The sequence below is a fragment of the Agelaius phoeniceus genome, chromosome Z (genome assembly GCF_051311805.1).
Source record: "Agelaius phoeniceus isolate bAgePho1 chromosome Z, bAgePho1.hap1, whole genome shotgun sequence".
NCBI classification, from domain to species: Eukaryota; Metazoa; Chordata; class Aves; order Passeriformes; family Icteridae; genus Agelaius; species Agelaius phoeniceus.
In genome coordinates this window covers 92,964,723-92,979,023 of record NC_135303.1, presented here as the reverse complement: position 1 = coordinate 92,979,023, position 14,301 = coordinate 92,964,723, and the positions used below count along the sequence as shown (strand labels likewise).

Here is a 14,301-nt window from a genome sequence, read left to right as displayed (position 1 = left end):
GCATAACTTTTTTTTTGTTGTTAGGAAAGGCTGCAGAGCCTTTCTGGGGGGCAGAGCATTTCTGGAAGTGTCTCAGTTTTTTACACGGAATTTAAGAAAATCTTTCTCAAAGTTAGTTTGTATTGGAAAAAGCAAATGTGCTTTAAGGCAGAAATAGGTTGCAATAGGGACTCTGGGACTCTGCAACATTGTGGTGCTGTGTCTGAGAGTTATTAAAAATATCTTGAATTACCTTTCTGAAAAACAGGCTGTGCTGCATTGTACAAAATGCCAGGGATAAAGGTTTCAGGTTTAATTTTATAGGAAATACAGTTTTCATCAATTAGACTTGTGCAGTCCCTTATAACCCTTGTGTTACCATATGTTGATGTTTGATTTATGGTTCCCTTGGGTGTGCTATGGATACTCTGCTTTTTCTTTGGTTTTGCTAATGTTAGCACTCAAGAGTGTACACTAATGATTCGAACTGCATAGTCGGCAAAAAGATACAATGTTAGTATTTAATTGTATGATTGCTATGTAGAAACTATTGCTAACATTTTGTTGCAGGATGGAACTCCCAAAGCTTTAAATTATAAAGGCTTCTTTCAGCAGCTTGTTAAGAGCTGGTATCCATAACTGAACATCTGGTTGTTATCAGTGCATTTTCACTTCATTAAAAACTATAAATGCATGTGGAGGAAAAATGAAATACTCTGATCTAGTTACATCACTCCTAAGTAGCACCCTGTGGTGCCAGTACAAGTTAGCTGATATTTCTATTACATTCCCTTATTTTCTCTAGTTATAGTTGTTTTAGGGTGCAGTCTTAGTTGTTTGGAAATGTTGACGATGTTGACAAAATTTAAATGTTGACAAAGTTTTGACTCATTTAGGGATGCTCGCTGCATTTTATGGGAGCCTAAAAGTCGTATGTAGGAGGAGGAAAGGCAATATAATTGATTATAAAACTCTACAAAGTAACTGCAGTGTAGGAAAAGTGCCATGTACAGATGATTAGAAGTGTTTAGGCTTTCTTTTTTGCCAGCTGTGAGTAGCAAAGAGATTAAGAAATGTTTTCTGTTCTAGCTCATGAGTGCCATATTTTAATTATTTTTGTTACTTTCAAAAGAATAGGTCAGAATAGTTCTTTATAGAAAGAGTCTATTCAAGGAATTTTTATCAAGATTGTAGTAGCTCCATTATTTGGAAAACATGTGATTTTGCATTTTTGGCAACTTTGTCTAATCATCAAAGGCAAACTTCCATCTGTTGAAACTGAGGTTGAAGGTAGCAAAAATATCCGAACTGAGAGAGATTTGTGTTGCTTCACTTTGAAGAGCCTCTAAGTTTAAGACTATTGTGCTCTGTTTCGGAGAGAGCTGATTCATATAAAGGGAGTTTTATTTGCTGCTGCACCTTGAGGTGGTAGGAGAACCTTTATCTGTATCACATATTCTTACTCTGTTCTAGTTTAGTTTTTATTTTAGACTTAGATCAGTATTTTTCTGTGACCTGTTCTATCTGTTCACTAGGTGTGCTTTAATTTGTAACAAAATTCCTCACCTCAAAGCACAGTATCAGAGGTCTGTACAGTTTTTCATACATTATGCTGTGTATCATATTCCTAATAATCTGCTTTCATATATGGTTTTCTGCCCTCTTTTCACAAAAGACGATGGGTCTTTGGAAAACCTCTGTTAGCAGGTATTTGAGTCTCAACAGCAAAAACAGAGAGGGACTGTGGAGCAGGTTCTCTTTTACTTAGGCTGCATCACTGATGTGATTCCTGTGGTCTGGCTCTGTGTAGAACTCTCTGATGGTCTAATGTAGTTGTTTGATCACCTGGGTCATCTCCTCTTCCCTGGAAGAAGAAGATGGAAGCTACACCTGGGAGTCTCTGCAGCTGTCCATTTCTATAGGAATTTGGGCTGCTCTCTTGTGTTCTGTTGTTTGAAATGTAATGTCTTTTAAGTAGTTTTAGTGGATATTGGTAACAAGACATGGTGATATGAAAAATAAATGGAGAATAATACAGCTTCTGTGCAACATCTAGAAGTCCAGAATTTCTTCTAGGATTTTTAATCTGTAGAGGGAAGAAGTAAATATCAGTGAGGTGACAATGCACACAGTCACATAGTCCCAGATGGTTTAGGAACAGGTCTGTGAAAAAAGGCTCTTGAGTCATGTTAATCCTTTAGGTACTATTTCAGAGTATTTCCATATTGTTGATGCTGCCAGGGCTGGAGCCCCTCTGCTCTGGAGCCAGCCTGGCACAGCTGGGGCTGCTCAGCTGCACAAGAGAAGGCTCCAGGGACACCTCAGAGCCCCTGCCAGGGCCTCCAGGGGCTCCAGCAGAGCTGCACAGGGACTGGGGACAAGGCCTGCAGGGACAGCAGCCAGGCAATGGCTCCCAGTGCCAGAGGGCAGGCACAGATTTTGGGCTCTTGGCAATTAGGAATTGCTGGCTGGGAGGGTGGGCAGGCCCTGGCCCAGGGTGCCCAGAGCAGCTGTGGCTGCCCCTGGATCCCTGGCAGTGTCCCAGGGCCAGGCTGGATGGGGCTTGGAGCAGCCTGGGACAGTGGAAGGTGTCCCTGCCCATGGCAGGGGGTGGAATGAGATGATTTTGAAGGTCCTTCCAATCCAAACCATTCCGAAATTTTTTGTTCTCTCACCCTATTCTTCTCCCAGTTGAGAATGCCCAGTGTGGGGGAGATGCAGTACGAAATGTCAGAGATTCTTTCTGCTTCTAGTCTGTGTTTGCTGAGTGCCCCTTTGGGACATCTCCCAAATGTTTGGAGTCAGCTGTAATGACTGTAGAACATTATCAGCTGCCACAGTGCATATGTGCCATCAGTGAGTGTAAAATTAGGAGTGTTTCCAAGAGGAAAGATTATGTTCTCTTTGAGTTGTTGTACTTGTATCCTGAGACTGATAGCCAGATATTGTACTTGCTTTTCAGTTTTAAAAACTGATCCTATTCTCTGTGGTGACTCCTCTTTCACCTTTCTGGTGGGCCCTCAGGAAGCAGGGAAATGAAACCTGGTTCCTGTATGATTTGAGACTTTTTGTATGAATCAGCCCTTTTGGCAACTCTCCTAAATTAGAAAATGGGTTACCTTTTAACCTTTTAATACTCGGAGTAGACAGCTCTGGCTGGGTGAAAGTTCAGGAAAATATTTGAACAGGGAGGGGGCTCGGTCTAGGGGTGGGAGTTGAAATTTGGAGTTTGGTTTCTGACTGTTCAGGCTGTTTGCTCTGTAGGTGTGAAATAATTTATGAGCTCCCAGCCTCTGTGTGCTGATATAGAAATAGCTGCATTTCACTGAGTAATTAAAGTGTTTACAACAGCATGTGCCTTCAGAGTGTTAATTGGAGTTCGGAGCTAGATTTTCCTCTATGGTGCCTCTGTGCTTCACCTTGGTTCCTCTGTCACAGACCTCTCTCTCACAGGCAGGGAACAAAGCTGAATGATTGGGAGCACAGAAAGCACTTGTGAGCAGTGCTTGGTCTTGGAGAGAAGCCAGCAGCAGCAGGATGGTGACACATAGGTAGATTGTTGAAGTTCTTGGTAGGTGATGCTGATAGGAGGTCATCCACATGGTTTTGAATGGATAAAGCAGATGCCAGGATACTGGGGAGTTGTGGTTTTAACAGGACCATAGTTCTTGTTCTGTGTGGGGTGATTGCATCATTTGGGAACAGTATTTGGGCTAAGGTTGGACAGGGCTTGGAGCGACCTGGTCTAGCAGAAAGTGTTGCTGTCTGTGTCAGGGGGTGGAACTGGAGGAGCTTTAAAGTCCTTTCTGAAACAAACCAGCCTAGGATTTGATGATTCTAATTTATAAGTCCACCAAAGTCAATAAATAAAATAAATAAACTAAAATGTATGTTCTTGGTGGAAGACCAGAAGAGAAGTGATACTCTCTCCAATCCATGTCTTGGAAGATTTAGGTAGTGCATCAATTTCTTCTAAAGCAGTACTACTGTATGTCTAAATTCAGTGCTGCTTTAAAGCAGCTGTAGAGGTCCCAGAGGAGCCCAGGATCTCTGTTACCCACCTGACAACACAGATTAAAATGGAATGTGGTCTGACTCAGTAGAATTTATTTCCTAGAGGTTGTGGACTTTCCATCCCTGGAAGTGTCCAAGGCCAGGTTGGACTGGGCTTGGAGCACCATGGGGTAGTGGAAGGTGTCCCTGCCCGTGGCAGAGAATGGGACTGGATGAGCTTCAAGGTGCCTCCCAACCCAAACCATTCTGTTATTCTAATTTTTGTCTTTTGATTTAATAAGTTGTTATCTAATGATTACTGATTTATTTATGATTATAAATCATACAACTCTGTAGTCATTTAATTAAAAAAAATTAATTGAAATGATCTGGCATAATTTGCTTTTGGAAGGAATCCATTGATGTATCAGTTTTTCATTGAAATGTAGACACCAAACATGTGTTAAATACACACATTTGTTATGCTAGTATTGGGGAATCTTGCTTTTTGGAGCTCCTCATTCTATGAAGAATTCATTATTTAACACAATCTCGGATAGATATGACATGATCTGTATTTTCTTCAGAGAGTACATGTTTATGTATAAGGTTTGTTGCCAGAAATCAGTTTTAGCTTGGGTGTCACATGGGAGAACCTGGGCCTGCTCCATCCAGTCCAAGGATGTCACTGCATACGAGATCTGGGACCAGGAGGATCTACCAGGCATGGGGTATACCAGGAGGACAGCTGCCTGGGATAAGGGGAGAACCCAAATGCAGGAGAGAAACGATTGCCAGGAGTTCTGGACTTCAGTCTGTCTCAGATTCTTTCCATGTGAAAGATGTGTATTTCTCGAGATGTCTTTTGAGAGACAGACGTGCAGTATATGCTGATTTATCTACCTGATATGGGAATGTATCTCCCTTTGGAAAGGGGAGAGAGAGTATAAGATGAAAAAATTGAGAATAACTAATGTATCCCCAGAATAGAAAATCCAAAAGAAGAGAAAAAAACGACCTCTGCATGTTTTGGTACATTGCTTTATGATGTCCATTTACATAGAGCATGAGCTCTATCTGTAGATTTTTTATTTGTTTTGCAAGACACTTGAGAAGGAAAAAAATGCCACAGAAGCTCAAAACAACATGCAGTTATTCTAGCTTTCTGAAAGAAGTAGCTAAATAATTTTGACATGTAATTGATACATGAGTTCATTATTTCTAGTTTCCTCCTTATCTGCAAGCAAACAGTTTTCAGGGGAAGTTGAAGATCAGCATAAATTCCATGTAAAGTCATTCTATATGACTGATAGCTTTGAATAAAATAAAAAAAAAAAATCAAAACCAAGACCCCCTATTATATAGTCTCTCAATATAAATAAACAATGTGTTCTTTGAAGTTGAAAGAGGTTCCTGGTAGTTCTTGTGATCCTTTAGAAATGCCTGAGTTTCAGAAAACCATACATTTGACCCTTGGTGGAGAAAATAATTTTGCTCTGAAGCTTTATCATTGTGCTGATAAATTAAGGGTAACTGGACCTGAGGGGTTACCCCAGATATCAGGACCCTGTTTGTGTTTATGTCAGAGCAGATTTAATTTGAACAGATTCTACAGGTTTGAGTGGAGTGTTTCTCCAGTTAAATGTGCCCTGTCTGGGTTTTGAACTTAGAGAAAATGAGAATAACTCTCTAAGTGGGACTGCTAGAATTTACCTTTCTGTTTTTTTTCTGTCTGAGTTATATAAGGATATTGAAAGCAGATTTTTTTTCCTTAATACAGTACAGTAATCTCTTAGTTTATTTTTTTATGCTGATTCTTGTCAAAACAGAAAATTATTTTGTAATGTTTCCTCAAATTTGCTATTCCACTTGTGTGGGTTATAATGAAAATAAATTAATGAATGATTGAAATGGAGAAAAAGTATACTAGACCCCAAAATTTGTTTCCTCTCTGAATAGTGACCCAGTGCGTGCTGTAGTGTGTCATGAAGTTGTTACCCTTTTCATTCATCACCTTGGGGTAGGAGACATTGTTCTTGTATTCTCAGCCGATGTCATAATGATAAGTTTCTGAATGTTTTTCTTATAATATCAAAAAAGTATTTTCCCAAACTGTTGCTTTTATTTTGATAGAAAAACATTTCTCAATTTTTTTTTTTTTTTTTGCTGGTGGCTGAGCCTTTGATAATTTGATGTTATGTATGTATTTAAGTCTTCTTTGCTTTGCTTGGGATGCGTGTGGGTGGCGGATTGCACAGCTCCTCTGGTTTGGAGAGGGAGCGGGCACTGTTCCTAGTGCAGCCTTGCTTCTGGCTCGGATGAATTTGCAATGGAACCAGATCAGAGTGTAACCTCTGGCCTGATCTAATTATCAGCATTTACACTGGCGAACTTCCTCAGGAGTGGGCAAAAAGTCAGGTAACTTGCAGAGAGTAAAAGTAATTCAAAAGGACATCATGATTTTCAGGAAAATGTTACTTAGGCAGTGTGTCCTTTCCCAACCCATAACTTCAATTGTTTGGGGTTCAAATACTCAAATGAAGTGAGAGAAAATAAAAAACAGTGAATGTGCACAACCTTCATTTTTAAAAACATTTTTGTATGAGAGGTGGTGCAGTTCTGTGGATTGTGATCCAGGAAATTGTGATTCCAGTTTGCAGTTGGCTTTGAGTAAATAACTGCACTCTGGAGAAACTCTGGCCTGGAGTTGCTGCAGAAGAGCTTAACTTAAGCTGTCTGTACATTGTGATGCGTGAAATTCTTGTTTTCACACTTGACAGTAATGCGTGTTGTTTGCAGCGTATCTGGCAGCACACTTGAGAATATTAAGCTATTTGGTTGTGTTAAAAACTAGACTGATTTCTTCTAAATAAAATGCTGTATATTTTAGTGAGGACGACACCAGCTCTGATCCTGAGAGTAGTGAAAACCTAGTCCTTTCTGGGGTTAATTTGTTTTGTTTTGGGAGATTGCACTGTAGTTTTCAAGTCATTGTTTTGTTTGAAAGTGCACTTAGTTTTATGCTTATACCTGTTCTAACTGTTGAGAATAAAATTTTTGGAAGGTGACATTGTAACAAAGCAAAATTTAGCACCACTGATTAAACAACATAGATGCTCATTTGTTCTTTGATGTTTTGATTTTTAAAAATCTTAAATAGAGATACTATTGAATATTTGCATTTGACAATATTAAACAGATTTTGAATTTCCAGTAGGTCCCAGGTCAGAAAACCTTGATAACTGTTGCAGGGAAACCATTGTAACTTAGCAATACTGGATTGTGAAGCATACTGTGGAAATTAAATAGTGACAGTGGGAGAAGCATTAGAAGGACTTGTGGTAACAATACAAAACTTGATAACAATATTTCTAATGAGCTGCAGTGTGGTGCTGTTGCACCAAATGCAGTACCTCATTTTGGAGGATGTAAAAATGGTCTTTGATTGAAAGTAAGAATGATACTGGTTTATGTCCAAGTTAATTCATTGTGTTTTAAAAGCTTTCTTGCAGTCTGCAAATTGTTACTGATTTAGGAGGCAAATGCCGTTTTTCTCTCCCTTTTAAAAACCAGATTTGTAACAAAGTCATTATAGGCAGAGGTGAGAACAGAAAGCACAAGATACTTTTAATAGCGTGCCTGTCGTCTGTTCTGCTGCACAGCCTTTCCTAATCAGCCTGAGCTAAATGAACTGTGCTGAACTGGCTGGTATCTGTATTTAAACATTGCAGCTCATTCTTTGTGATTATCTTGAATACCTTGTAATGCCTTGAAACTTTCTACGTCCCTGTTACCTCAAATATACCTTTTAAAACTGAGCAATGTATCTGGTATCCTGATACCCTGAGCATTTTGTACACTTGAGCTGGCATTTGTATATTACATTCTTCTCATAGGGATCCAGTTTGCTTGGCAGATGGAGCTGTGTTGGGCTAGCTGGACATTCACTCCCTCACTTAGGGATGATGGCTTTGTGACAATTTTGTTTAATAGTACAAAGGACACAATTCTGACAGACACTTAGTATTTTGAGGAAGAAATATAGTCAGTCTATCAATCGCAACTTGAATGCCATGAGCAATGCCTCTTTTTACATTGTTTTGTCCTTTGGTGCCTGAAAAAATTGCTTATTTTTAAGAAAAACATCCATTTTTGGTATGAAATGATTCTGAGTTTCTTGAATTTGTTGTTTACATGTTCCCAGTTGAATCTCTCTGTGCTACACAGTGTATAACTTCAGGTGAAGCTACCAAGTATTCTTGGAAATCAGCCTGTAAACAACCCAGTAGATTAATCTCTGTAATTTTCCCTTTATTCTGCAGAGATATTACATACAGCATTTCTTTGGAAGCCGTGACTACTCTCATTGTGTTCCTCTCCTGCCAATTATTCCACAAAGAGATTGTGCGAGAGAGCATCATTCACAGATACCTGATGCATGGTCGATGGTAGGTCCTGCTCTGGGGTGCTGCCTAAGGGCAAAGAAAATACTGCTGGTGGCTTCTTAGGTTGTTTGTACCTGAAAACAGAAGGCAGCAAAATGTTATCTTGATAGAAAATTTGTTCTGCTCAAAATAAAAGAGATCACAAAAGCAAACATCTGTAAAGGCTCTTGGAGGGATTTGGGTGGAAATCTCACAGCCCAGACTTAAGTAAAACTAATTTGGAAATAGTTTTTATATTTTGAGGGTAGTTTCATTAACTTAAAACATATTTAGTTTTCAGGACAGTTTTTTGATTCAGCAATGAGTCTTGTAGCACTGCAGCCCAGAGAACTCAGGTCCCTCAGAAATGCTAGGGCTTTCTTGCCATCCAGATAAGCACAGTCCTTGGAAAGATGAGGACACATGCTGGGCTGAGCTGAAGGGAACACTTAGCTAGAGATAGACTTGGTTGTGTGAGTAATACCACTTGTTCTGGCAAGTTGGTGGTTGTGTTCAAGTGCTTTCACAACGTCTTACATGCATTTTAGTCAGGCTCCCATTCATTCTCTTTCAATTTCAAGTTCCCTGTGGGCAGATTTCTCATAAATGTATTTATTCTCTGCTTTCCTGAAATTTCTACTAGGTGCAAGAGACAGATACTACTGTGACATGCAGGGGAATGAGTGAGGCTCAGCTTGGAGCACTGGGCAGAAACATCAGCAGGATAGAGCCAGAGCCTCAGGATGTGTGGGGTCTCCTGGTACTTCAGTCTCTGGATGGAAGGAATCAAGGGTTTGGGGGAAAATGGGGAGTGTTTGGGGGAAGATTTAGTATGTGGTCTAAGAGGTCTGATTTGGGAGTAGGAGGAGCCTGACCTCTGGAGAGAGATGTAGGAATTTGGTGGCTGGGAATCAAGAGCAATGTGAACAGGTAGAGTGGTACTGGTGTGACATCCCACCCCTAAGGAGAGGGAAACCCCCAGGGTTTGTAGATGATCATGATCAAAAGGAATGACAAAAGTCAGAGGATCTGCCAAGTTTTATTAGTAAATTACACACTTGGCATGGAAAACAGTGTTTGTCCCTGATATCCCATGTAAGCACAGTGGGGTTTGGATAAAGGTGGGGGGGTGCTGTAAAGGGAGAAGGAGAGGGACAGAGAGAGAGAGAGAGAAATTGGATCAAAGAAGGGGACAGAGAGAGGAAGAAAAAAAGAGAGAGATCACCAGTCCTGACTCCAGTGTGGATCCAGCTGATGGGACGTCCTGGGGCCCTGGGCTTTGTGGGGCACATTTAAATCTTCCACTCTCTGGGGAGAAGTTTCCCACCTTTTGTGCAAGTCAGTTCTCATTCACAGTGGTTCTTTCAGGCCTTTCTGGAAATGGGTTGGAGGCTTTGGGGTCTTGGATGGGCTCAGAGTTCCCCCCTGCAGTGCTCAGCCCTTCTGGCCCTGTCCCTGTCCCTGTGCCAGGCCAGGCTGTGCTTTCCTGCAGGAGCCACCAGGAGGTTTGTCCCTAAAACACCGCCCTGCTCCCACATGGCCCCTTCTCCAGCCACATCTTGGTCTTCCTCAGGTGTGTTTCTACCAAGTCCTTGTTTGTTATTCCTAAAAACCCTTGGTTGGCTCCACACCATGCAGCTGTTGGTGTTTGGGACATGCACATTAGCTCCTCACCTTCTCAGATTCTACAGGTGGTCGGAGGGTCCATCCTCACAGAGCTCCTTCTTTTCAGCTCTGAATCAGATGGGAATTGGAGCCAGCTGCTTGCTTTTGTGGAAATGCTACTCCATTTTGGAAATACCGTAACCTTCTTGTTAAACCCAACAAATTCTACTGGCATTTTTCAGATCCATTGGTGTGAGGTTGGTTGTTTCATTGGTCTTTGCAAATTCCTAGAGTTATAGAATCCTTGAGAATCCTTGAGGTATGAAAGGGTGTTTAAGACTGGTTCTGAGCTGCACACACAGGCAAAAACATGGTGGGTGTGGAGAGATGCTGTTGGTACCCTGTTCTGTCTTACAAGCATGGAGTGAAAACTGAAAAAATACAGCATTCCTTTCCATTGCTTTTCCATTTGTGTCTTGAGGTAAGTGAATACAATGATTCTACAAACGAAATGGTTTATTTATAAGTAGTATTTAAAAAACAAAAACCAAAAGACAGTTTTCATGATCCTGCTGTGGAAAATGCTCCTTCAGACCTTTGCTGAAGTCCAGGCAGCTTTGCATGGGGAAGACCTTTGTGTTCTTTTCCTTTCCAGTCTGGTCAGCACTGGGAGAGTTACTGACCATCTTTAATGCCAAACACTAGCATTTGCACCCTACCTGGACTTTGTTGTGCCAATTTTTGTGAGTTGTGAGTCAACCAAATTTATTTTTTTTCCTTTCCAGTCTCCCATACACCAGCAGACTTGTGAAAACTTTGCTGTATAATTTCATTAGACAAGAGAGAAGCCCTCCTCCAGGGACCCACGTCTTTCAGCAGCAAACAGATGGAGGAGGACTGCTCTATGGAATTGCATCTGGGGTGGCAAGTAAGTCTGATTTTCTATAAATTGTACTTCAGACCATATGAAGTATTGCCTTCTGTGTGCCCTCTCTTGCAGACACACCTGTAGCCCATTTCTTTTTCAGCAAGTGATACCAGTGTAGAAAAGCTGTCCACAGGCCTGCATGGCCCATCTTGAGATGTGTTAGAATCTGAGGCAATTATACCTGCAGGACAGCAGATGGTAAAAGTATCACCTAGCCCCTGGTTTTTTTACTGACACATTAAAAAAAGCCTCAACCAACCAAGTAGTGCCCTATTTGATGAATCACATACTTCAAGTTACTTAAAGTGTTGCAAGAAATAGTTTTATGTGCACATTTTATTCTTTACAATTACTCTGTGCATCTGGTGACCTGCTCTGTGGCTCTGCTTGAGCAAAAGGTTGGGTTAGGTGGTCCCAAGGGGTCCCTCCTAGGAGGGTTCTTTGATGTGAGGGAGCAACCTAGATAGGAATTTTTGTAACATATTGTGCCTTTCCCAGTAAGTTGACTAATGTTTTTTCCTGATAAGTATGACTAGATTCTGACCTTTCCCAGACTGTTTGCTGTAGAGAAATACTGCCCGAAGAATAGCAAAGACTTGATGCCATTTGTTGTTCAGAAGAAGGTTTCTCATTTTTGTTATACTGTACACTTTGTTTTGGTTGGTGGCTGCTCCCTTCCCCACACCAGATGTGTTTTACTGGTTCATAAAAATCTGTCCTAGAGGTTTTTTCTTTTCCACTGAATGAGAATAAAACATAATACAGTGCTAACAGCAAAGGTAGATATTATTTTCTTTCTCCCCGATAAACTAGAGAACACTTTGCAAGTCAGTTGCTGTTAAAACCGATACTATTTATTTAGCTCTTTTGTGAAATCAATTCACTGGCAGCCTCCTGAGGGAATATTAAAGTTCAGGCCGCAAAGGGTCTGCCAGAACTTGCATTCGGAGGCAGTGCCCGGGAGCCTCCTCAGGGCGGCAGTAAAAGCGCACGGCTGCTGCGCTCAGCTCCGTCCGAGCTCCGGGCTAACCCTCCGGGGCCGCGCCTGGCTTGTGTCCCTAACCTAAACCCTGCACAAAGCAGTGGCTTGCTTTGCGATTCACTTACACGCACGCCAGATTAATTAAATTGTTCCTTGCAGTGCTTTATTCGAGAGTCCCATCAGGTATATTCTTTTCCTTCGTTTCAATTGCAAGGAGAAATTGCTCTTAACATGTTTTTCTGAAGCAGTTTTCAGTATCTGGATTGTAGTTTTTCAGTTTTTGCTGCATATTTTGGTACATAGTATTACCTGAGTAATTTCTGTTATTTATGTTATTATTAGTACTGATCTCTCTAGTGTCTTTCTGTGTCAGTGCTGCCACAGGCAAAACACTTCTTCCCCTGTTCTGGTTACTTGACTGATTTGTAAATCCATCCATATTGCCACCCCTCGAGCCTCCCTCTGTAACACTTCTTACATGATATCCCCTGTGACTTTTTACCCGTTGTATATTAAGTTTCCATTTCTTAATGCAAACTCTTAAGATTTCAGCCTACATCTGTTCTTGTCTTTTCCTACACTCCCACCTCCTTCACTCCTCTTGAACCATTCCCTTAGCAACTACCTTGGCGTACGCCTACGCTTGTTTTCTTGCTTCTTTCATGAGTACCTGAAGTGCCATCTCTTAGCCCGGCAAATTAAGTGTCTTCATTTAAAGCTTTAAGAAGAGGAACATTTTTAAAGAGCTTTTGAATTTCCTGCCTGGGAAAAGGGAAAAAAGGAGTACCACATCCTGTTAAAAAACAGAAATGTTTTTTCGATCCATGCCCAGACAGTTGCTTGAGATTTTTTAAAAATTATTTGCCTATATATGATGTTGGACTATAGGTGAAATGTAGGCACAGTAGGGTTGTAGAGTAAATGGCATATTTGCCTGTCTTATCTCTGAATTAACTCTTATCAAATCAATACTTTGGTTCATGTAGCCTCAGGTACATGGGTAGAGCACAGCACAAATGAAGATGCAGCAACATGAGGTGACAGTCTGTTAGGGAACAAAAGGGAATTTTGAGCAATGAACAGCTGTGGAAAACTTTGATGTGATTTCTGTACTGTATTACTTTTTTGTGTTTTGTAAGCTTTACATGATAGAAATTGGAAGAATGGAAGAATTGAAAACTCACGTCTGTGTTGCTCAGTGCCTTTTAAATACCACATAATGCTTAAAGTAAGTTTACTGAAATAGTCTAAATACAATCTACTTAGGATGAAAGGAGATAGGAGTGTGGTTTAAAAAAAAGGTATTTTTAATATGACATTTTGAGGCTTAAAATAATTATTGTACTTGTTAATTATTTTACTTGATACCACAGTCATCTAAATTATCCTGTATAATGTTACTCCTATTTTGTAGTCACTTGCACTGCAGCAGGAGATCAACAAACTCTTACAAGCACCGTATTTTAGATCCACCCTCCTTTTCCTTCCTTGTGATTCAGCAGGAGTGATAATTATACATGATATGAGCAGAATTTTACCCTTTCCCACAGTTAACCTTCTCCTGCTTCTCATCCTTTGTAGCCTGTTTTTCTTCCTCTCATGAGCTTCCTTAACTCTGAAACCATACAACCAACATCCTCACACCAATTACTTCTGGGTTTGGCCTCTGACTGGATCCAGGTTACCTCTGTGCAAGGACCTTTTTCTATCCTGGATATAAAATACCTGGATTGAATTGTCCTGCCAATTCTGTTATGCTCCAATAATTAAAGAAACAATGGTGGTTTTGGAAGGAGGGGAAAAATAATGGTATTTATTTTTGTGACTTCATAAAGGAGATTTTTCTCTACTGAGTCAACTTTGCTTTGTCTTTGTGGTCTTTCAGTAGGTGTGCCCAGTAATTGTAAAGTGCTGCTAGATCTGGGGCAGTGTTGTGAAGCATAAATGACATTAATATGCATGGCAGTAGAATTTAGATATTAGAAACTTATTTATTGGAAACCAGAAATTAATTATTCTTGGTTCACAAAGCGCATTGAACCAACTTACCCTCAAACCCAAGTTTTTTTTGTTGGCTCTAAGTTCCCTCTTCTTTTTTGTTGAGATTTATTAACATTTGCCAATTCATAGTCTACAGTCAACTAAGTTGAGACAACTTTTTGTGGACAAGCAATATTTTTTTAAATTAGTCATTTTATTGCTTGCAAAATAGAATCCTTGTTAGAGTGAGGAACTGCCAAGCAGATGATGTGCTAAGGCAGGGAAATGATAGTGCTACTCAAGACTGTTGAAAAATAAGTCAATTTAGATGGTTTCCTTTTAAATAGTTGATCCAGTTTATACTTTGCTATTAAAAACAACTCCAGACACTAATGCATCTGGCAGAAGTT

The 14,301-nt window shown here is 40.4% G+C and overlaps 1 protein-coding gene across 11 annotated transcripts in view; it reads left to right on the top strand.

Annotated features, from left to right (window-relative positions):
• DYM (dymeclin) overlaps positions 1-14,301 on the top strand; it is a 209,547-nt gene that overhangs the window by 33,304 nt on the left and 161,942 nt on the right. For all 11 annotated transcript variants that reach the window (XM_054652442.2, XM_054652441.2, XM_077171383.1 and 8 more), the window contains 2 exons: positions 8,295-8,420; positions 10,787-10,929. In XM_054652442.2, coding sequence (XP_054508417.2) covers positions 8,295-8,420; positions 10,787-10,929 — 269 coding nt within the window. The remainder of the gene's footprint in view (positions 1-8,294; positions 8,421-10,786; positions 10,930-14,301) is intronic.